A 22,569-nucleotide genomic window follows, 5' to 3' on the forward strand; every position below is an offset into this window, starting at 1 on the left:
ATATAGGGGCCAGCAGAGCCTGATACAACTTGTAAGCAGGACGCGCAAATGAAGCAATGGGGACAAACGGTCGACAATCCCGCACTGAATAACAGAAAGGACGACTTACTCTACTATAACGGTAGAAGGGGGGGACTGAGGCAGAACACGCTCGTGATCAAACATGCAGCATACTGTGCGTTAAAATTACACAAAGGATGATGAAATCATAGGCTATGTAACAATATATATATATATATATATATACTCTCTCTATTTTATATATATATATATATATATATATATATATATATATATATATATATATATATATATATTCTCTCTATTTTATATATATATATATATATTTTATATATATATATATACTCTCTCTATTTTATATATATATATATATATATATATATATATATATATACACACTCTATTATATATATATATATATATATATATATATATATATATGGGGCCTCTGTGGTACAGTGGTAGAGTGTGCGTTTCGTACACGGGTGAGCCAGGGTTCGCGCCCCGCCAGGGTAGTAAACTTTGCGAGTGTTCACCCGGCCACGTACTGCATTGACAAACACAAGAGATGCTGTGGTTGAACCAGTGTCGCTTACTATAATGTGTGCTTGCATCCAGTCGGCTTGCGCGATCCGATTACACTTGGTTCACAGACTACACACACATCCAAAACCACTTCAACACTACAATTTCACTTACAAGCACTTCTCACCCTTCATACAACCTCTACCAGACAGCCTAAGCTACTTGGTAGAGATACATTGGCTGTATCGTCCCGACTTCGATCGGGATAGGCCGGTCCTGCAGTGGATACTCAAAGGGCTGATGATTATATATATATATAATATGAGGAAAATCACAGTAATGGTATAGGATGCCATTGTGTTCTAAAAATTAACAAATCAGTTATGTTAGTCAATTATAACATCAGTTTCCCTGTGACAGACTTAAATACATATTAAGTAGTATTGTGGACAAATTTGTTCTATACGTTAGAGAGCATAATACTTCAGAGAATTATTTTTTTTGACGAGATAAAAAAATGACCCTGACAAAAGCTGGCTATATTAGAACAAAAAATGTTTAGTTTTGTAAAGAAAAATTTTACGAAGTAAAAATAAGTCTCCGATCACCATGTTGTCAAACTAGCATTTGAAGCTTATTTCACTGGGCCATATTATTTATGTTTAGACTGACTTACAGTAGTGAAGGAGTTATGAATATTGTCGATCATCTCGTTATAGACCATTATATGAACTGTATTTTTACTATCTCCGGTGGACTTTTATTTTAGGTTGGGAGTCGATTTCTGAACGGTGATAAGTTAAATATAGCCCTCGCTAGCTCAGTAAAATAATCTGTTTATAGCAAGGATACAGGAAAGGTGTTATCGTAGTGAAGGGGAGAAGCATTTTAAAAATATAGTGTCTTATACATTTTGTTTTTACCATTAGATAATTTTTTGTACAATTAGGAAAGAATGGGTTAACTCTGAAACCCAAGTTATACTGAATAATGATAAAAACATACAGGATATGTAAGCGGAGACTTCTTGGTGTTCCGTGTGTACATCTTCTTAAGTATGGCCAGTGCTTCCTCTTGTTCACCTTTTACTATTAAGAACAGTGAGGATTCAGGCAGCCAAATCAGCACAATTGCAGTGCTGTAAAGAATGCACAATATTAATTTTCCACTCAAATGTTCTATTGCCAGTGTCTATTAACGGTCATTAAAACATAATAGATATTCCCCAAGTCTCTCAAAATCATCACCATTTCATAGCACTCCTCTTAAAATTTCCTCATTACATCGTGATTATTAGCTGTGTCTTGTAGATATATTTCTTGTTAAACCTCATCATACTTCCTCTGACTAATTCATTTCTCATTAACACTGACATGCCTTCTCGCCACTTACATCCCTAAACTTCTCCCGTCTTTTTATCTTTTACTACAAACGTTTCATTCCTTACTTACACTTTTGTCATTCTGGGTGTACAGCACATAGCACTTAAGCATTTCATTCAGAATTTTAGGGAAATGAGACGCCGGTTACTGAGTGGGTATTTACTGTCTTGTGGAAACTGTTATTGCAACTAACTTTTCACAGTCTTTCATTCTCAATGAACCATAAAAATGCATCCCGAGAGAGGGAGAATATAGCATAAACCAAGGTATCTCGCATTCACCACCTTGGTACTATGTCCATTTACTGAGTGATGCCTCGGTTATAGTTCCTGTTAGATATCAGTTTTATTAAGCTTCGCCGTATAAATGGTAAAGCTTCTTGTTTTCGTCATTATTATCATTATTATTATTGATTATAATTATTTTTCTTTGCATTTTTTTTTTTTTTCAATCTTGATGATACTCGTACTATACATGAAGGATCCCAAGGGTGACCCAAGTTCTTGTGCCAAATATATATGACCTTGACCTATTTTTTAAGGTGATATACTCTCTTATTCTAAGAATTGCATATTTGAAACTGAGATATTTCAGAAAATAATTAAGGTACAGTTATTTGGTTGAAAATCCTATGATGAAAATGTTTCCTGAATATTTCGGGCTTAATATTTTGCCATTTAGCTTCGTAGAAAGTACTGAATTTAAATCTGCTAATTTTTTAATTTGCTGCACATTTGAGAGAAAACCACGGTAGCTTTAAAGCTGTAACTTTCCAGATATATAGCTGTGGTCTCTCTTAAAATCTGGAAGGAATATGGTTACAGTTAGCCAGTTATCGAGACAAACGTAAAATTTACACATGCTTTTGTCGACACCTTTGTATTTAGATCACTTGGCGATTTTTTTTTTTTTTTATGTGTCCGACTCTGGGCATAGGCTTCACAGCCTGCTATCAAGGCCCAGCAGTCCTCCTACATACCATACACCTCTACATGATGTTACACAAGATGTTACCTTAGGGTCTTCAGATCTTGTTTATGGTATATTAAACATACCTTATTGAACCGTATAGCGAAGCTTCGTTATTGTGGTTACACTAAGAATAGGTGACCGGTTATTGTATTTATTACTGGCAATATTATTATCATTTAATTTTTATTATTATTGTTATTGTTATCCTAGCCAGCGAAAGTGGAGATTATGTATTTACTTATGTCTGTTTGTTTGTTTGTTCACGCGATATCTCCAAATTTTCTCAATGAATTTAAATGAAATTTTGTAGAAGGGTGGGCCATGGGTCAAGAAAGAACTGACTAAATGTTGGGGCGGATCCGCCTATGTATCCTGCACAATATCTTCAAAAGTTCTCAATGAATTTCTATAAAATTCTGTGGAAGGGTGGGTCATAGGTCAAGAAACAATTAAATTTGGGGGCGATTCCGGATCTTATGTATTCCTCACAGTATCTTCACGGATCCGAATCCGGATCCGGATCCTTTTTAATGGCAATAGCATTGGAGGAGGTATGCACTGTCAGAACGCTTTCCGGTTATTATTATTATTATTATTATTATTATTATTAAATCATCATTGTTCTTTTTATTAATACTGAAAAGTTCTAAAATAATAAAAGGGTGCCGATGCTTCAATTCCTCTACACCACCTCTAAGTAACGTTCGGCGACAAAAATAAATTCGGTTGTATTATGCTCTCCTATCCTTGAAGTTCATCCAGATGAACGAAAATATTCCATAGTAAATCAAAGCTGTGATTTATGAAAATCCTTAAGTTGAATCATCATTATTATCCTAACCTTAGTGCCTGCAAAAATGTAAGTGGTGGTGGTGGTGGTGGTGGTGGTGGTGGTAGCAGTAGTAGTGTCGGGGGATAGGTTGGAAGAATCCGGAAAACAGGTGAAGGAAAATCTAATAGTGGGAGAACTCTCCAGGGTTCTCGATGAAGAGGGCCACACATTCATTCATACATAATTCATTAACTTCCAATACTACGTTGCCCCTTTATGGTGAAATAGGTTCTGGGCTGCAGAATGAAGGGTCGAGATTGAAGTAAGGCTTCCCTAATTTACATACTGCCATTCAGACCTTTGTAATTCTCGGCTGTACTACAGTGGCAAACATTTCACATTGTTGTATTTGCTGCACACACACACACACACACACACACACACACACACACACACACACTCACACACACACACACACACACACAGCTGTGGGATAAAACCATCACAACCACTGACTACCAAGCTAAAGCATAAGGGTTATCAGTGTTTGTCCATCTCTACACATATACCGCACTTACATATGTATTCTGATCTTTACACTAAACAATTAAAAATATTTTCTTCATTTTATGCACAAAATGCTCCCTCATTAATTCTAAGTAAAAGAATACATGCTACATTTATTGACTTTCATTATTCCTCATATTGAATTTGCTAAAATACTCTGACAGGATCTCGTCCAGCATTTGATATTGGCTCTCGTTATACATTCCATACTATATGCTTCACAGGCATAGTTTGTATGAGGGAAGTTGCTGTTTCTTGGTGTCTGGATTATTTTTTCCAAACCCCTTCAGAACGGTGTCATCTTTTGATATCTTTTCTATAGGCATTTCCACATTATTTTATTTGGTTTATACGAGACCTTCCTAACTGGAGAGGTTGTTTATAGCCTTCATTAACCCCATCATCAGTGTGGTTTCTAATTAGCTTGGTGGTACCAAGAATAGTGTGTAAATAACGTTCTCAACTTAAGATAAATACGTACCAGAGGGACGGGAGAGCACAGATGGTGGTGAATATCCGCCAAGAGTTGTAGGAGAAAGAGGGACTCTCAAATCCAATATCATATGGAATGGTCACCAAAGCAAACACTAGAAAAAAAAAAAAGACAACAATATTTCACTTCCCATCAGTGCCCTTTTCATTATTATTGTATATATATGAAACACATGTCATATACATGTTCAAGAAATAAGCAGTGTTTATCTTGCATAATTATAATATGTATTTACTGTGTTATGCTGACTGTTCAAAACTGTATAAGTACTTATTTCTTTTTGTTTGATTTCAGCTGTTACGCTTGTAAAGTTCAGTGTAAGTAATATTAGATGTTTTACCTGTGTTTTTCAGTACCTCAGGAAACTACTCACAACGATGAGTGGTAACCATATAACTATGTGATGAGGGGTCTATTATGGTGCCCCTGCTAATTTGGTTGAAGAGAGGCAAATGCAACCATCCAGGAACCAAACCCACACAGTTTTCTCCGCACCTCGCTGTCGTAAGGCGCTGTCAGTTTCAGTGTAACGTTGATTCACTGCACGGGACGGTCCTGCAGGATGGATTGTTTTCCTGCGATTGTTGGGTCTGCTCAACCAGACAGACGGGGGTCGATCTACAACAATCTGTAGCTTTCTTTTATTTCATTAACCCTTTCTTTTCCATTGCTCGTCTCATGTCCCTCCTTGGTCATGTCCATCTCTTTATGCCGTATAATTGATGCATTTAACTCGTTCCATGTAGTGCAGAGTCATGTTTTATTATTTTTTACTGGGTATTTTAGTGATCTACACGAATGTCTGTTTATTATACAAATATGTGGACGATGTTTTAGTAAGTTTGCCAAAAGATACCAATATTTTAAATGAACTGAGAATGTTAAAGAACGTGAATGATGACAAAGTTCACAGTAGATCAAGAGAAAGAGGAAAAGCTCCCATTCTTACGTACTATGAATAGAGAACAGACGAGGGAGCTAAATACTCTTTGTACCGTAAACCAACTAACAAAGATGACTTTATCCACAGTCTCTCTGCACATAATAAAAGGACCAAGTCTGGAGCTGTAATGGGATTTTTCCCGAGGGCGTATAGAATTTGCAGTTATGAGTTTAAAGAGGAAGATATTAAATACATATTCGAAGGCTTTAAGAAGCTATGCTATCCGGTATGTATGTTCTTAATACTAAAAATGAAAAGAGTTGATATTATTAAAAAGAAAAGAGATAATGCCACTGTTCAATCAAACGATGACAGTACAAGATTCATATCTGTCCCTAACTCAGTCAAAGCTTCGGTTATCAACAAGTACTTCCAGAAAGCAAGCCTTAGGATCGCAGCATCCTCAGGACCTAAAACAGGAGAAATTGGACTAAAAAAAAAAAAAAATGGAAGGAAGTAGAAAATGAGAACAGTGCAATGTACAGCACATCGTACAGTGGATGCCGTAAAAACGTACTTTTTTTTTTTGATAACGAATGGTGGAAGGAAAAAGAAAGGAAAAAAAATAAGTCTATGTGCCTAAAGGCATCCTCCATTCATAAAATACTTATAACAATTGGATTTAAAATTGAGAGGATTAAATGTATGTGGGAAGCAACTCCCAGGAAGTGAATTCCAGAGAGTAGTAGTTCTGGGGATAAATGAATTTTGATAAGCAGAGGTTCTGCATTGTAGGGGAGAGAGTGTGAGTTCATGGGCGCTCCCAGCAGCCCGAGTATTTCGGGAGAAAATGTGAAGGGGAGGCACAATTGAAGCCAGTTCGTTAGAGCACTTACGGTAAAAATATCGATAAAATAGTGCTAAAGAAGCAACATCTCTACGTACTGATATCGGAAAAAGGTCCTGCATTATGGCAGGATTATTGATTAATCTAATGGCTTTATTTTGAATTTTGTCCAACTGCCTCAATGCAACCGCTCCACATCCACTCCACAGTGGTGAACAGTATTCGATCTGAGAACGCACATGACTTTTGTATATTGTGGCCATCTGCTCGTCAGTGAAGAACTCACGAACTCTGGACAGAAGCCCCATTTTTTTAGAAGCATTTTTTAGCAAGGGATTTAACATAAGCTGTCCAGCTTAGGTTGGGGTTTAGAGTAACACCTAGGATATTAATTGTAGGGGATATGGGAATACCGACATCATTTAAAATTATGTGAGAGTCTGAGGGATTCTTTCTATTGGAGAAATTAATGTATTTAGTTTTCTGAGCATTAAAAGAAACCAGATTTTCTTGTCCCCATTGATTATTTTTAGAAAGTCCCTGGTTCAGAGAAACTGCTGTGTTTATTTGGGAATTTATGATATCAAATAGTGTAAAGGAGGTGCTAAATGAGAAAGAACTATGAAGGGTCGAGTCATGAGCGTAAGAGTGTATTGGGTTGTGCGTGACAGATAGGTCATTTATATGTACGAGAAAGAGGGTTGGCGCCAAAGCTGATCCCTGAGGTACGCCAGCATTTAAGGAATGAAACTGAGAATACATTCCAACTACCATGACCCGTATTTTTCTACTGTGAAGGTAAGAAGAAATTAGAGGAACCAGTGATGCAAGACCATAGTGTGACATCTTAGACAATAAGGCCTGGTGCCATACTCTGTCAAATGCTTTTGAAATATCAAGTGCTAATGTGTGTGTTTCACCATGTTGATCTATTGTTTTGTTAATCTGATGGGTAAGAAGGCAAAGAATATCTACAGCTGAACGTTCCTGTCTAAATCCATACTTCCGATCATTGATCAATTTATTGATTTCTAGATGCTTGACTATGTGTTTGTTAATTAGTGTCTCAAAAACATTACCGAGAATGGAAGTTATTGTAATTGGTCTATAGTTTGATGGATAGAAGTTGCCCCCTTTTTAGGAACAGGATGGATACTTGCTTCTTTCCAAAGGGCTGGAAAAATTGAGGTACCGATGCATACGCGGAAAAATTTTGCTTATACAGGAGCCAACACTGAGGAGCAATTTTTAAGTACTATTGAAGGAATTTCGTATGGACCAGTAGCTTTGTCTGCTGATAGATTCTGTAATATGGCTTGTACGTGTCTGGTGTGAATCATGAAAGGAGGTATTGGAGAGGAATCAAAATCAAGTACAGGAATATTATGATTTTCTGAATTTAGGGTTGAGTTTGTTGAAAAAATGTCAAGAAGAAGATTGGCTTTTCCGCATGGGTCACTTACTAGATTTCCATTGGGGGACTGTAACGGTGGAATGGAAGAGGTGGTAGTGAAGTTAGTTTTGAATGAATTAAGGGTTGACCAGAATATTTTATCATTTGGACTGTTTAGTAGTTTGTTAGCTTGGCTATATAGAAAGTTTGATTTAGAAAGATTGATAATAGTTTTGGCATGGTTTCTGATATTTTTATAATAGTTAAAGGGTTCTTTGGTTTTGGTCCTTGTATAAGTGTTATAGGATATTGTTTTATGTTCTGTTACTCTAGCACAATTGTGGTCAAACCATTTAGGAGAATTGTATCTTTTTCTGTAACTATGATGGCGAATGAATGTTTCCATGCCAACTTTAATGGATTCCTGTATGTGGCCCAATGTGGATTTTGCATCATGGGAGAAAAAGGAGGTCCAAGGAACAGCCATGAGAAAATTTTGAAGTCCCTCCCAGTCTGCCCCGTCGTACATTAGTGCCATTTAGTCATCACGACAGGTTCAGAGCAGGAGGGTATGGTAGATGTGAAACTGGTGGCTTGAATCAGACAATGATCAGAGGATCCTAGGGGGGACTTCACTTCGACATTATAAGTATCTGAATTGGTTGTTAGAAACAAGTCCAATAGGTGGGGATTTTGATCAGGGTTGTCTGGTACATGGGTGGGTTGACTGACTAACTGGGTGAGATTAAATGGTCTGCAAATAGCTCACATTCAAGACCAGAGTCATTAGTTCTGGGTGAATAAGTGAGCCATTCGACATTATGGACATTAAAATCACCCAGAATAGTAATTTCTGATGCGGTATTAATGTTGAGGACACTTACTTGTGAAGACAGAGAGTCAAATAAACTCGGCTCTGAAGGGGCATTAGGGGAACGATAAACACAACAGAAATACTTAATTTTACCAAAGGAATTTAATTTGTATATGGAATAGTCGAAAAAAGGACAATTAAATTTAGTGATCTCCTCCAGGGCAATTTCTGATTTAGCTAAGGAACATAAGCCTCCTTTGGGTCTGAAATTTTCAATCAAGATATAACCAGGAAAATTTAAATCTAGCTAAATCAGAGGTGGAGCTTACTTCTGTCTTTGTCAGAAATAGCAGATCAGGGGATTCAAACTGGAGGAAATTTTGAACAGAGTTGATGTTGGAGTGAAGTCCCCTTATATTGCGGAAGAAAATTTTACTGCACTGACGAGCAGATTTAGGGCACCGCAACACTGGAGGTGGCACAATCGCTTGATGACGACTAGGAGGGCCCTGTGCAGACAACCCAGCCCTGCCGGTGGTGGTCACCCGAGAAACCACCGCACTGATTCCCATTATAGCAGCAGCCATGGTTCTTTTTATGTGGGGGAGAACAGGGATGTGTTGTGGAATGGGTATGATATGTAATGACAAGATCGGTGTTTTTTTGAGAGAGGATAGCTGGTTTAAGGTAATGTAATATAATGTGGATGTATGTGTTGTGTAAAGAGGGCAGCCTGATGCCCTCCAGTGTGTGAGGCAGCAAGATGTGTAACCAGCTACCAAGGCCTAGGAGAGAAAATGGAATCCAAGCTATTCCTTGAGTCTCCCGTAACCTTGGCGGTAGTACTTCCCTGGGCGGGGCTGCCTACCCCTACTACTTACTCAGAGGAAACAGGACGAGGAATGGATACAAGGACAGCAGAACACATAGCAAATACTGTATAGGCTATGGTGTCACAGAATATATCATTCCCTAGTGTTGCAGATGGTCAGCACAGCCATTTGCCAGAGTGAGAAGAAGCTGCAGTCACTGAGAAAGATCTGAATAAACAAGTGAGAAAAATGCTGAACGCAGCTCACATTTGTGCATGAAATGTATCTAACCATAGGGAGGAATTTTTGCAGCCTGTGTAGGTATACAGCATGGACAGCACGAATGTCGCAGTCAGGGGTGAGGCAAGACGACGGAATTTTCCAAGGGGTAGCCAGTCAGGCTGCAACACGAGAAGGGGGAGGGAATTTCCAGGGGTATAAATGTCTCAGACTTATCATGTATTGTTCAGTCTCTCTGAATATGGGTTCTGTGTAGCACGAAAAATTAGAGAAAATAATAAAGTATTCAGGCTCTAACCTATGTCTCTCCCCCACCCAACATTTCCTTACTGTACTGTGTTGATCTGTGTTATATTAGCCCATTAATGCCCAGGGTTTCTCTGTGAGGGATTTTGCTAGAATGGCATTAGGTGTACCGCCCTCCGTCGATCAGTTTATTGTCACAAACCTCTTAAGTATGTACCCTGGAGTACCCCCCTTTATTAACTTTTTAAAATACCCGGTTCCGTCCTCTGTTCAGGACGCCAGGTATAAATGGATGAACCTGTGGATGAGTAATTACTTTCGCTAACTTACCTACCCGAAGTCATCAGACACTCACCATGTTCCTCCTATCGGGATTCCATGATCTAATCTTTCCCCACTCAGATGCCGAAAGCCAGTAGACGAAAATGATTTGCCTATCATTGTTGTTTCATTTAACATCGTCATTAGCATCATCATTCTAACACGATAGGAGGAGAATTAATCAGCAAGTTGCTCAGTGAAATGGCCACACACTCATTCTCCACTTAAACCCATACGTGTCTAAAAATACCCTGTACTTACCTGCCACAAGAATGTTGCCAATACTCCAAAAAGTAGAAATGACACTGAGCGCCCCACCTCGCCGATACGATGGCTGGAACTCGCTGAAGTAAGTCCATACCAGAGGGAAGCTGCCGCCAACACTACACATTGGCAAGAAAGGGACGAACATAGAAAATCAGTTTATGAGAGACCTAGTGAAGTGAAGAGAATAAAAAACAAGAGAAAGGACACCGCTAATAACTGTACCCTTCTCTGCGCTACTGGAAAGGAAAGGAAATATTTATATACTGGAGAGGCAATGAAGCAAAACCTGGGGGTCTCATCTTCAAGAACATCTGGGCTGCATGAAAGTCTGGCACAGTGCATATTTCTTGTACTGGCGTAAATGTATAGTGTTGTTTCCTCCACGGGCAGTTCCCCACTGGGGGCGAGGTGGCCATCAGGGGTCTAATCCGGCCTAAACCATGCCCAGGGTGAACATCTCCCAGTATGCAAAATTTCATGTTCCCAAGATAAAAAAAAGAGGTGCCAGGCACAACAAACCTCGCCTGACAGCAGTTATTTCATTCCTGTTAAATACCGTCTCATTTCAGCCATCTAGTTACAGTGTACAATTAAAGTCTAAGGTAATGACGCAAATGTTTTCAAGTTATGCCCTCTCTAAATCCGTGATCTTGTGTTTGACTTTTCAAGGTCACCCAAGGTCAAAGGTCATGCTGCCAAATGAATGCCTGTATGAGACTTCCTATATGCTGGTATTAGTAAAAATCTCTATCTTCAACGAGTTTCGAGTAATAGCCCTCCGAATATCCGTGACCTTGAGTTTGACCTTTCAGGGTCACTTTTGGTGAAAGGTCAAGGTACCAATTAACAACCCATATGGGATTTTCCGTATGTTGACAAGAGTAAATATCTCTCTATCATCAACCAGTTTCGAGTTACAGCCCCCTGAATATCTGTGACCTTGAGTTTGACCTCTCAAGGTCATTCAGGGTCAAAGGTCTTGGTGCCAAGTGAAAGCCTATATTGCGAGTTCCTGTATGTTCATAATAGTAAATAATCTTTAACCTGCGACCTTGGTTTTAACCTTTCAGGTTCACTCGATTACCTCCAAAATTTAATCACTTTCCTTTGGGACCAGTGTCCACATATCCTGAAAGTTTCATGTAATTTCATTCAGCCGTTTTTCCGTAATATTGCTTGCAAACAAAGAAACAAACAAACATACAAAGATATGCGACCAAAAACAATACTCATTGGACTCCGTCTGGGCGAGGTAATAAAGACTGTGCATAAAGGTTTTGGCCAGGAACCCAGGGGATGACCCCCAAGTCCTTTGGTGGCCTCATTCTGCTTAAAATGTGGCCCCAGCAAAGATGAACCACTGTGGAAAATTTCATGTTCTTAGGTAAAAAACTATGACATTGTCTCCCCTGGAGAGCACCCCAGCCTCTACTTGTGGAGGGTGGTCATCGAAGCTCCCACTTTGCCTCAAATGTGGCCGAGGTAATCGCCTACCAATATGCAAAATTTTGTGTTCCTAGGTTAAAACTATGGCCGTGTATAATGGCTCTGCCGTGACCCCAGGGGGCCACCACTTCCCCCGTGAGGGGCGACCCTCGGAGGTTCCACCCGTTCCAAAAATTGATCAGCGTCAACATTTATCGAAATGCAAAAGTTCATGATCCTTGGTTAAAGCTTTAGCTGTGCATAATGACTTGTACGAGACCACTGGGGACTGCCCCGCTGTTGGGGGGCTCTACCAATGTGCGAAAATTCGTGTTCCAAGGCATAAAACTGGACACACCTTAAACTCCTGCCATAAGGTCTGGATCCTAATCATCTGTAAAATACAGTAGCTGAATGAGTGAGTGAGGGAGGGAGTGAAATAGCTAGGGACAAGGACTAATATCCGATAAACCTTGTCCAAGTGTCTTTTTTTTTTTTTTTTTTTTTTTTTTGTATTCCTGCCACTGCCAGCTGACAGTATAAAGTTTGAGGATGTCTGTCACTGGTCATCGTCTGTCAACATAAGATCTTCCTTATTTCACATAAGCGTCCTCATGTGTGGTGTTCAACATTTCACACCTTCCCGTTCATTCACATCATTCCTTTCATACCATTTTCACTCAGATTTTTCTTCCCTGAATATATTGACCAATTCCACTCACAGAGTCTCCTTACACTCTTCTCATATACCACACAGCCATACGAGCCTGCCAGGTTTTTCTGGGTCATGGTCAGGAACAGGACTCAGATCTGACTTTACGGACCTTTCTTTGGGCTATATACAGTAGAATGTGGGGGATTTCCATCGCACACCACCACCCTCCTGTTTGTCTTTCAACACACACATTATGGGGCAATATGCTTTTCCAGTTACCCAAGTGATTGGTTATTATGTTATCATCTACTTAATAACTGATTTCCATGACTGCAGAAATCATTTAGTCACTCACACTAGTTGCCTGAAGGAAACACCACACAGGATGGGTGGATGGTGGACACCCTAACATACCACAACAGAAACTAAACTAGAAATCCACTCACCCTGCTCCACTTATGAAGCGAAAGACAATAAATAACTCATATGACTGGATGAAAGACGATGCCAGGGCAGCCAGTGCACTGATGAGCAGCAAAACTATCAGCACAGGACGCCGGCCGTAGATGTCACCAAGGCAACCCCCTACGAACCCACCCAACATTTTACCTGCAAGAAACAAGAATTGGCTTTACAACACTCACACACACACACACACACACACACACACACACACACACACACACACACACACACACACACACACACACACACACACACACACACACACACACACACACACACACACACACACACACACACACACACACACACACACACACACACTCACGAGGGAATCACCTATACACAAGAGAAAGATATTTGTGAAGCACTAAATAAGAATTTCCAATCAGTTTTTACAGAAGAAAAAAAATTTGAGAGGGACTATGTGGAACATGCATGCCCACACATACTACCAGATATACAAATATTAGAAAAAGTAATACAGGAGGAGTTAAGTAAATTAGACAGAGGAAAAGCAAATGGTCCTGATGAAATTTCATGTTGTGTGCTACGAGAATGTGCAAAGGAGTTAAGTAAACCATTATTTTTAATTTTCAAGAAATCCTTGAGTCAAGGTAAACTACCTGATATTTGGATGAAAGCAAATATTGTCCCCTTATTCAAGAATGGGAATAGACAAAATCCACTCAACTACCGACCAGTATCACTGATCAGTGTTGTAAGCAAGGTATTAGAAAAGCTTATAAGAAAAGCTTGGGTAAATCATCTAGAAGAACACAGTATGATAACAGAAAGACAATTGGTTTCAGAAAAGGAAAATCATGTGTTACTAACCTGTTGAGCTACTATGACAGAGTAACAGACACAATACAGGAAAGAGAAGGATGGGTGGACAGTATCTATATAGATTTCAAGAAAGCATTTGACACAGTACCACACCAAAGACTTTTATGGAAACTGTACCGTCAAGGAGGAATTCGAGGCAAACTGTTTTGCTGAATGCAAGATTTTCTCATAGAAAGAGAAATGAGAACAGTACTAAGGGGAAACTACTCATCATGGAAAGAAGTGACTAATGGAGTACCACAGGGCTCAGTGCTGGCACCAATCATGTTTTTAGTGTATATAAATGATATAAACAGTAATACTGGAAATGAGAGCTATCTAAATATGTTTGCAGATGATGCAAAAATACAAAGGAGAATTACTAACACAGATTCTTGTAAAGAGCTACAAGAAGAATTAAATAAACTTCATGAATGGAGTAATACATGGCAAATGGAGTTCAATGTGGACAAGTGTCATGTAATCAAGTTTGGTAAAAGTGGAAAAAGACCTGATTGGGATTATACGTTAGGAAATAAAACCCTACACACACCAGAAAGAGAGAAGGACCTAGGTGTGATTATCAATAACAGACTATCTCCGGCTGACCACATCAGTGAGAAGGTACGGAACATGTATACACTGCTTGCAAATATGAGAATAGCATTCACATACATAAATGAAGACATGCTAAGAAGGATAATAACATCATTCATCAGACCAACCCTGGAGTATGCATCAGTAGTCTGGAGTCCTCATCTCAAGAAACACAGACAAGATTGAAAAAGTTCAAAGGGCCGCTTCAAAATGGATACCAAGCTTAAGGGATCTAAGCTACGAAGAAAGACTAAATAAACTGAATGTACCAACACTACAGGAGAGAAGGAAAAGAGGTGACATGATAATGCTATATAAATGCATATCAGGGAAGGAGAAAATAGACATAAATGATTACTTAACATATGGGGAAGCATCAGCAAGAGGACACTGCAAAAAACTGCATAAGAAGAGAGGTGATAAAGACGTAAGGAAATGCAGGTTCCCAAACAGAGCAATTGATCAATGGAATGCACTACCGAATGAAATAGTGTGTGCCAAAACAATTCACAAATTTAAGGAAATGTACGATAAATATGGTTTAAGACACGGGACAGTACGAGCTTGACTCATTCCTGTAAAGATACAATTAGGTAAGAACACACACACACACACACACACACACACACACACACACACACACACACACACACACACACACACACACACACAGACTCGCGCGTACGCCAACAAAACACAAGATAACGATTTAAAATTCATCCTTTGAGTGACTAGAAGAGCATAATGAAAGGAACAGGTAGAATGTATGTAAGCCCACCGAATGTTTATATATCTGTTTACTGAATTAGACAAACATCACAAAATACAGTGCATATATCAGTCATCACCCTTCCTGACCGGGTTCCATCTCAGTCATACACTGTGTATTATTATTCATTCATTCATTATGTAATCCAGTGTTGCCGCATGAGGAGCCTAGGAGCTTGGGTCTAGGCAAGTTGGTCATGACATTTATGATGAGTGACCAGCCTTACTCATCCCTGAGTGGCATTACGTGAGCAATAAACCTCAACCACCCCTTGGATATAAACTTGCCCAGGCTCAATCCAACTGGGGTGCTATGACTACCCACTAAACCACCAGGCGCCATAATTTGGTTATATGGTTTCCACTCAGAGCAGTAAAAGGTTTCCTGGTGCACAGGAAACCATTTGGCTTGTCACTCAGTGTAGAATCACCCGAATACAGAAGGAAGAGGAAAGAGGAACGGAAAAATAAAAACAGAGGAGGAAAGAAGGAAGAGAGGAAACGACAGGTACTCAAGAGCAGCACAATATCGAGTGAGTGGATGGTGAGCGCCCCTGCCTAGCACAATTTATTATATTATTATTATTATTATTATAATTATTATTGTTGTTGTTATTGTTATCGTTATCGTTATTACTATTATTATTATTATTATTATTATTGTTGTTGTTGTTGTTGTTGTTGTTGTTATCGTTATTATTATTATTATTTTATTATTATTATTATTATTATTTTTGCTGTTGTTGTTGTTGTTGTTATTGTTATGGTGAGTATTATTGTTGTTGTTGTTATGGTGAGTATTATTGTTGTTGTTGTTATTATTATTATTATTAGTATTATTATTAAAATGCCGGTAGTAACAACACTAGCCGCCACCACAGCCCCAGGAGGAGGACATGGAGGGCTGAACGGCGCGCAGATTGCGCCCAGGCAACATAGCCATAAGTTCACCTGGGCTGCGCGCCCCTATTCCCCGGAACTCGCCCCCCGCCACCACCTTAGTCAAAGTGTACTACCTTTCGGGAACTGGCCTAACAGTTCAGAGCAGCACCCTAACCATGGCCTATAGCTGGGCACCTGAGATGGCCGATAGCTGCTCAGTTTTTAAAGAGATGTACAATACCCACTCACCAAAAGAAAGGGCCACAGCCTATAGCAAGGTACAAGAGACGGCCTATAGCCACTCACCAAAAGAAAGGACCATGGCCTATAGCTGGGCACCAGAGATGGCCTGTAGTTGCTAACCAAAAGAAAGGGCCACGGCCTATAGCCAGGCACCAGAGATGGCCTATAGTCACTCACAAAAAAGGTCATGGCCTATAGCCAGACCATCAGTTAGAAGATGGCCTATTGCCGCTCCGCCCAGTGCTGCTCACATCCCTTACAGAAACCAGCAATGGCCAACAGCCACACTGGGGAGAGACAGATACATCCCCTCCCTTCTGCAGTTGCCTCGGAGGGCACGCCACCAGCGACGGCCGATAGCCGCGCCCATAGGGAGGAGATAGCCTATAGCTGCTGCTCTCCTACACGGTGCCCTCCTTGTGGGACGGCCGATAGCAGCGCCGACAGCGAAGGGATGGCGTATAGCCACCCTCCGTCTGTTGCCCAAGGGATCCTAGCGATGGCCGATAGCCACGCCGGGGAGAGTCACCAAAGTCTCTCGCCCCCTGTGACCCCGCAATGACACGGTAAGCTGTGCTCAGTCCTGCCCTCTGGCAGGAGCAGAGGTTACATGCCTTCCACCCAGACCGAGGCAACTTCCAGGAGGAGGACCACCACTCGGAGGGTTGGTGAAGTGGCCCAGTACTGTCCCTGGTTTTGTTCTCCCTCCGCCCGCAGGAAGAGAACGCCTGCCTGACGGACTCCGGCCGAGAGAGACGCTGCAGCCCAGCCCTGATAGCGGCACCCCCAGCAGAAGACCGCAGCTGGCAGCCCTCCGAGGATATCCCCCGGACCCTGGGGAGGGCCAACTCCCCACCCCGAGGAAGACGACGCCCGTCCTCCACCAGGCGCTTGAATGAGCATCTCCAACGCCTGTTCAGCCCCAGTCCTAAAGGCCAGATCCCAGTACCCAGCCCCGACAGCGAGGGGCCTTTTGCCACCCACAGCCCGAGCCCCAGCAGAGAGACGATGCTCCTGAGAGTGGTCCCGTGGCTGCAGGACGAAAGGACTCCCACAGGGCCTCCGCCCACCCCGGGCCGAGAGTTGTGAGCCCTGGACTTTCCCTTCTCCCAGTGAAACCAAGTGTGCCTAAAAAGACAGTGAACTTATGGTGAACAGTGGCATTGGCACTGAGAGTGTAAGAGTGAGTTTATAGTAGATACAGTGAGGCCAGAAAAGATCAGTGAAAAGTGAATTTACAGTAAATACTGTGAGGCCAGAAAAGACCACGGCAAGTGAATAAGAAAGGAACAGAAGCTGTAGTGAGTTCCAGGGGCAGTAGGGCCAAATAAGACTCTAGCACCCAGAAACACAGACAGTGAATATTACCTACAGTGATATTACCCTTGCCCCTTGTAACGACACTTGTAACTATTCCCCTCCCTTGTGCAAGTCAGTAACTCCCACCCCAGTATTCAGCTTGTAAGCTCAGTGCCAGAGCAGTGAACGCCTCACGACAGTGCCTCACCACTAAGAACAGTGTAATAGTGCCTTTTCCCCCTCAGACCCCAGACTTAGACTCCTGTATATACTGTATCCTGCACGATACTAGACTCATTAATGCCAGCATATGTATTGATTGTTGTCTACGAAATTGTATCGGATTGTCTACTCGTTCCACATCAGTTGAGTTTGTCAATATACGTGTAAGCTTGTTGCCCTATGTTTTTATGCCCTGGCCCTCTCTTGTTTGTCTAAGCTCCGGTCTAGAAAGGGAACCCAGCTGCTCTTTAGGCATTCTAGGGACAGGAAGCCGCCCCTTAAACACCTAGCATAATTATTATTATTATTACTACTTTTTGTAGTAGTAGTAGTAGTAGCAATAATAGTAGTAGTAGTAGTAGCAGCTGCAGCTACAGGCACATGTGAATATGAACCCTGTGAACTGCAGGCTGAAGTACCCTCCTCCTGCAGCTCACCATCCTCCTTTCAGGGGTACAGGGAGGGAGATGAAGGACGTTTGTACGAGTATAATCGGGTAGCGAAATAAACTGGGGATACCGGTACCATCACGGGAAGGCGTCCCTCTCCAGCACCACTCGCACTGTGTAAAGGCGCGTATGTTATCAGTGAGACAAGAGAGGTACGCCACCCAATTTACCTGTCAGTCAGTGTGGGCATTTGTACACCCAGTTACACTATGCAAAGCAGCCAGCAGTTCACTAGATTCTACTCCAAATGGACATAAGTTTACAACAACAAGAACAAAAACACCACCACCAACTACTACTACTACTACTACTACTACTACTACAACTACTACTACTACTACTACTACTACTACAACTACTACTACTACTGCTACTGCTACTACTACTACTGCTACTGCTACTACTACTGCTGCTACTGCTGCTACTATTATTGTTAGTACTAACTACTTCCAGCTACTGCTGTTTGTACTACTGCTACTACTACTACTACTACTGCTACTACTACTACAACTACTACTACTGCTACTACTACTACTACACTACCTTAGTAATTAATTTGGTCAGTTTCGAACACACACACATATTACAGCACAGCACTGGCCGTCACCATAGAGGATGCTGTGAACCGACACCTGCTGTACAGCCCATCCCCAGGCTGTGAAAACAAGAACGTTGCCAGCTCACCCAGGAAGTTTTTTTTTTTTTTTTTTCTCCCTCCGCCTGACAAAGTCAGAGGAGGGTATTGTTATCACTGGGATCAATTTTTGTGTGTCCTTAGAGCTGGGCGGCAGGGCGGCTGGCCGGGTGTAGAGATTTCGTTCGTGGGCCACAGCTCAGAATGTATGCACAATAGAGTAAAACAAAAAATTCACAGTTATGTGTCTTATAGTGAACTGGTGCCTTTTGATATGTAGAATGCTGTGTCTTAAGTAGTTTTTTTTTTTTAAATGAAAAAAGTGAAAAATAAAATCCAGATTTCAAAGCAACCAGCGTAAGGAATCTGAAGGGCCCAGGTTGTGTCCTCAAGGCGTTCTTCTTACGGCCACTTTAAAAGAAAGATGGGGGGCGGGTGAGGGCAATTATAATCTTGGCTAGGTGTGCATGGAGGCGGGGGGGACTGGTATGTGCTTGGTCAAGTGGAGGGTTCCAACAGCGTAGCGTTCCCCCCCCCCCCTTTTTTTTTTAGTGTATCTGTATTTTAAATCTTTACGTTCTTTTCATTACCGTTTTTTTTTTTTAAGACTAAAATGCAATCAACACCTAATGATAATCTAAGTACTATAACATCTAGAAACATAAAAAAACAAATCTCTGTCTTACACTAAAACTTAAACAGTTAAACACTCAAAACACCAACATCTGAGACATACAGTCAACCAAGCTTCACCTCACATCCCACACTGAAGTCAACCAGTGTAATGGCTGGAAGACACTCAGGGCCATAGTGTTAGCGGCACAGGAGACTTCGCGGTGCCTGTTCCTTAGCTGTTTGTTTTGCTTATTACTCCATAACACTTCTGCATGCTTTAATGGTGGCATAGGTTGCGCCAGTAACATAGAAGAGCATATTGGCTTGGATTTTCGTGAATAAATCGCTCAGGAAGATGTGTTACGCAATCTCTGAAGTCAATTAGTATACTCGTAGGTCACATAGCAAATTAATCATATTCCAGACCGGGATACGAAATCGGGCCTTGCACGGTCGAAAGGCGTGACGTTACCACTGAACCAAGAAAGGATTAGGTATGAGTAAATGTTCGCCGACACTCCTGGCCATCATTATATCCTGCCTTCCACATTTCTCATTCCTCCCAAAACAGCAGAGAGTATCGTTCCTTCTCACAGTTTTTTGTTGCGAGATTCTTGTCGTTTCTCTTAAAAATAATTCATAATTATAACACCTTCCACTGCCATAGCCAACAGGGAAGTCGTCGAACTTTCGCTAATGGCTGTACACCACTTTCCTTCCAGGTAATCCAGGTTTTTATACATCCCATTACACAAGACTGAATTCGAACCCGTAACCAGGAAAACAATCTGTAAGTACTACACTACTACCGGTACTGTTCTGCGTTGACTTGGCCCAGAATTTCGCTATTTTGCAGTCTACATCCATTTCATGACACCTCTTCATGATTAGCATCACATTCCAGTTTTAATCCCTTTTCATAACTCGGTGTTGAAAACGGGGATATGGCAATTTTAGGCCAAGTTAGAGAGAACAGGATATACAGTAGTATCATAATTTTCTGTCTATTCATCTATATATTGCCAGGCGCCTTAATCCCTTATGGGATGGCCACAAACATATCGCCACCATGTCGCCCTGTCCCCAGCCATTTCACTGCCTTGCTCCCATCTCACACCTCCCTCTCTCATATACCTCTCCACTCCATCCCTCCATCTCATCCTTGGCCTCCCCCTCCCTGGCACTCACATATACTCTTCTCGTCAGTCTCTCGCTCTCCATCATCTTCACATGGCCAAACCACCTCAATGTGTTTCTCCTAACGCTTCCTATCACCTCCACGACCACACCACAACGCTTCTTCACTTCCTCATTTGTCAGTTTGTCTCTCCATGTAACTCCACATGCTCCTCTCAAGTAATTCATTTCTACTGCTTCCGCTCTTGACTTACGTCCCTCCAACAAGGTCCAAGCTTTACTTCCATACGTTAGAGTTGGTATCACAATACTGTCATGAAGTAACATTTTCACTTTCATGCCCACTTCCTTGTTTCTTATCACTGCTTTCAAAGAACCAGCAACCTTTCTTCCTTGTTGTACCCATTCAAGCACTTCACCCTCTAAACTTCCATCCTTACTCATCACACTACCCAAGTACTTAAACGCACGCACATTTTGCATTTCCTCCTCATCTAACCTCATTGTACAGTACAATTGCGGACAGATGACTCGAAGCCACCCGCTCCATAACCCCATCGTGCTGTGGTGCACATTTCACCTGGCCACGGTGAGTATCGTCGTGGATCTGCACTCAGGGGTCCAGCGTGCTGCCGTTTCGAGACAGTTCTTTACGTGTCTGACTCAGACTGGCTTACTCTCGTCTGAATATAGTAGTTCTTAAAAACTATACATATTGTATTAAGAAATAATATGAAATATTTGCTGTCATGCTTCATTTAAATAACTTTTTACGGTTAATTATGTGTATAATAGGCGTCAAGAACTGGCTTATGGAGTGGCTTGTTATGGTCGTGCCACACTATTACTGAGTTCATTAGTCATTCCTGATAAGTCTAATTTGCGCATATTGCTCGTACTTATCTAAAGTGACAAATATAAGGTTATCGCCCTTATCAGCTGTTACAAGGAGGGTGGCTGGAGGTGATGCTGGAACGTCAGAGGGGGGGGGGGCTGGGGTCACTTTTATGAGGTTGCACTGCTACAGACAGGGGAGTGGGACTGACTTAGGCATGAGGAGTCCTTTTCTAACAACTGTGACAAGCAGTGTACAGATTTTCCTTTGACACTGTAAAGATACTCCATAGCGACTTGATGCCAGCCAATAGTCACTTTTTTGTTTGTTGATATTTACCCCATGACGTGGTGGGGCACGGGCAAACAGAAAGCCCGTCAGAGAAAAGCAGAGCTAAAAAGACAACAGGCAAAAAAAAAAAAAAACAGGAGGCGCAAGACAGAGAAAGACGAGCGTAAAGGAGGCAGAGGGCAAGGTCACAAGCTGCAATGACTAGAGCACGATGGAAGTCACTCAAGTCACCTCATCCAAATCGTCAAGATCGGCATAGTCAGAGTCCCGATCTAGATCCTCGTAGATTTCTAAATCCCCCGAGTTACGTAGGCGAGATGGACAGCCAAGATTAGTGGCCTCCTTCATCTGATCTACGACCTTGAACAAGTCACGTTCGACTTCGGCAGCGAGGAACTCAAGAGCAGCTGCAGGATCAACGGCAGCTGACTCTGCAAGATAGGGAGGCAAGATCGTTACGAGCTCAGGGAGCAGAGGCAAAGGATCAGGGACAGCCTCAGGTGTAGGGGTAGAGGCACGGGAGCAGGAGTGAGGCCTGCACCCTCAGCAGCAGATGGAGAAACCGGGAAGGAAGGGCCCTGAACATCCAAAAGAATGGATGGAACGGGTGAGGCAGCCCTTTCCCCCTCAGCTGCGGGCAGCAGGGGATGGACCTCAGCAGTGGTGGTGATA

The 22,569-nt window shown here is 41.6% G+C and overlaps 1 protein-coding gene across 1 annotated transcript in view; it reads right to left on the reverse strand.

Annotated features, from left to right (window-relative positions):
* LOC145397453 (synaptic vesicle glycoprotein 2C-like) overlaps positions 1-22,569 on the reverse strand; it is an 82,174-nt gene that overhangs the window by 43,572 nt on the left and 16,033 nt on the right. The window contains exons 4-7 of the mRNA XM_080270518.1: positions 13,082-13,244; positions 10,550-10,671; positions 4,721-4,826; positions 1,552-1,684 (exon numbers count right to left, since the gene is read on the reverse strand). Of these exons, the coding sequence (XP_080126644.1) occupies positions 1,552-1,684; positions 4,721-4,826; positions 10,550-10,671; positions 13,082-13,244 (524 nt within the window). The remainder of the gene's footprint in view (positions 1-1,551; positions 1,685-4,720; positions 4,827-10,549; positions 10,672-13,081; positions 13,245-22,569) is intronic.

This window comes from Coenobita brevimanus, chromosome 5, assembly GCF_032717465.1.
Source record: "Coenobita brevimanus isolate Jiangsu-jjx chromosome 5, ASM3271746v2, whole genome shotgun sequence".
In the NCBI taxonomy this organism is placed as follows: domain Eukaryota; kingdom Metazoa; phylum Arthropoda; class Malacostraca; order Decapoda; family Coenobitidae; genus Coenobita; species Coenobita brevimanus.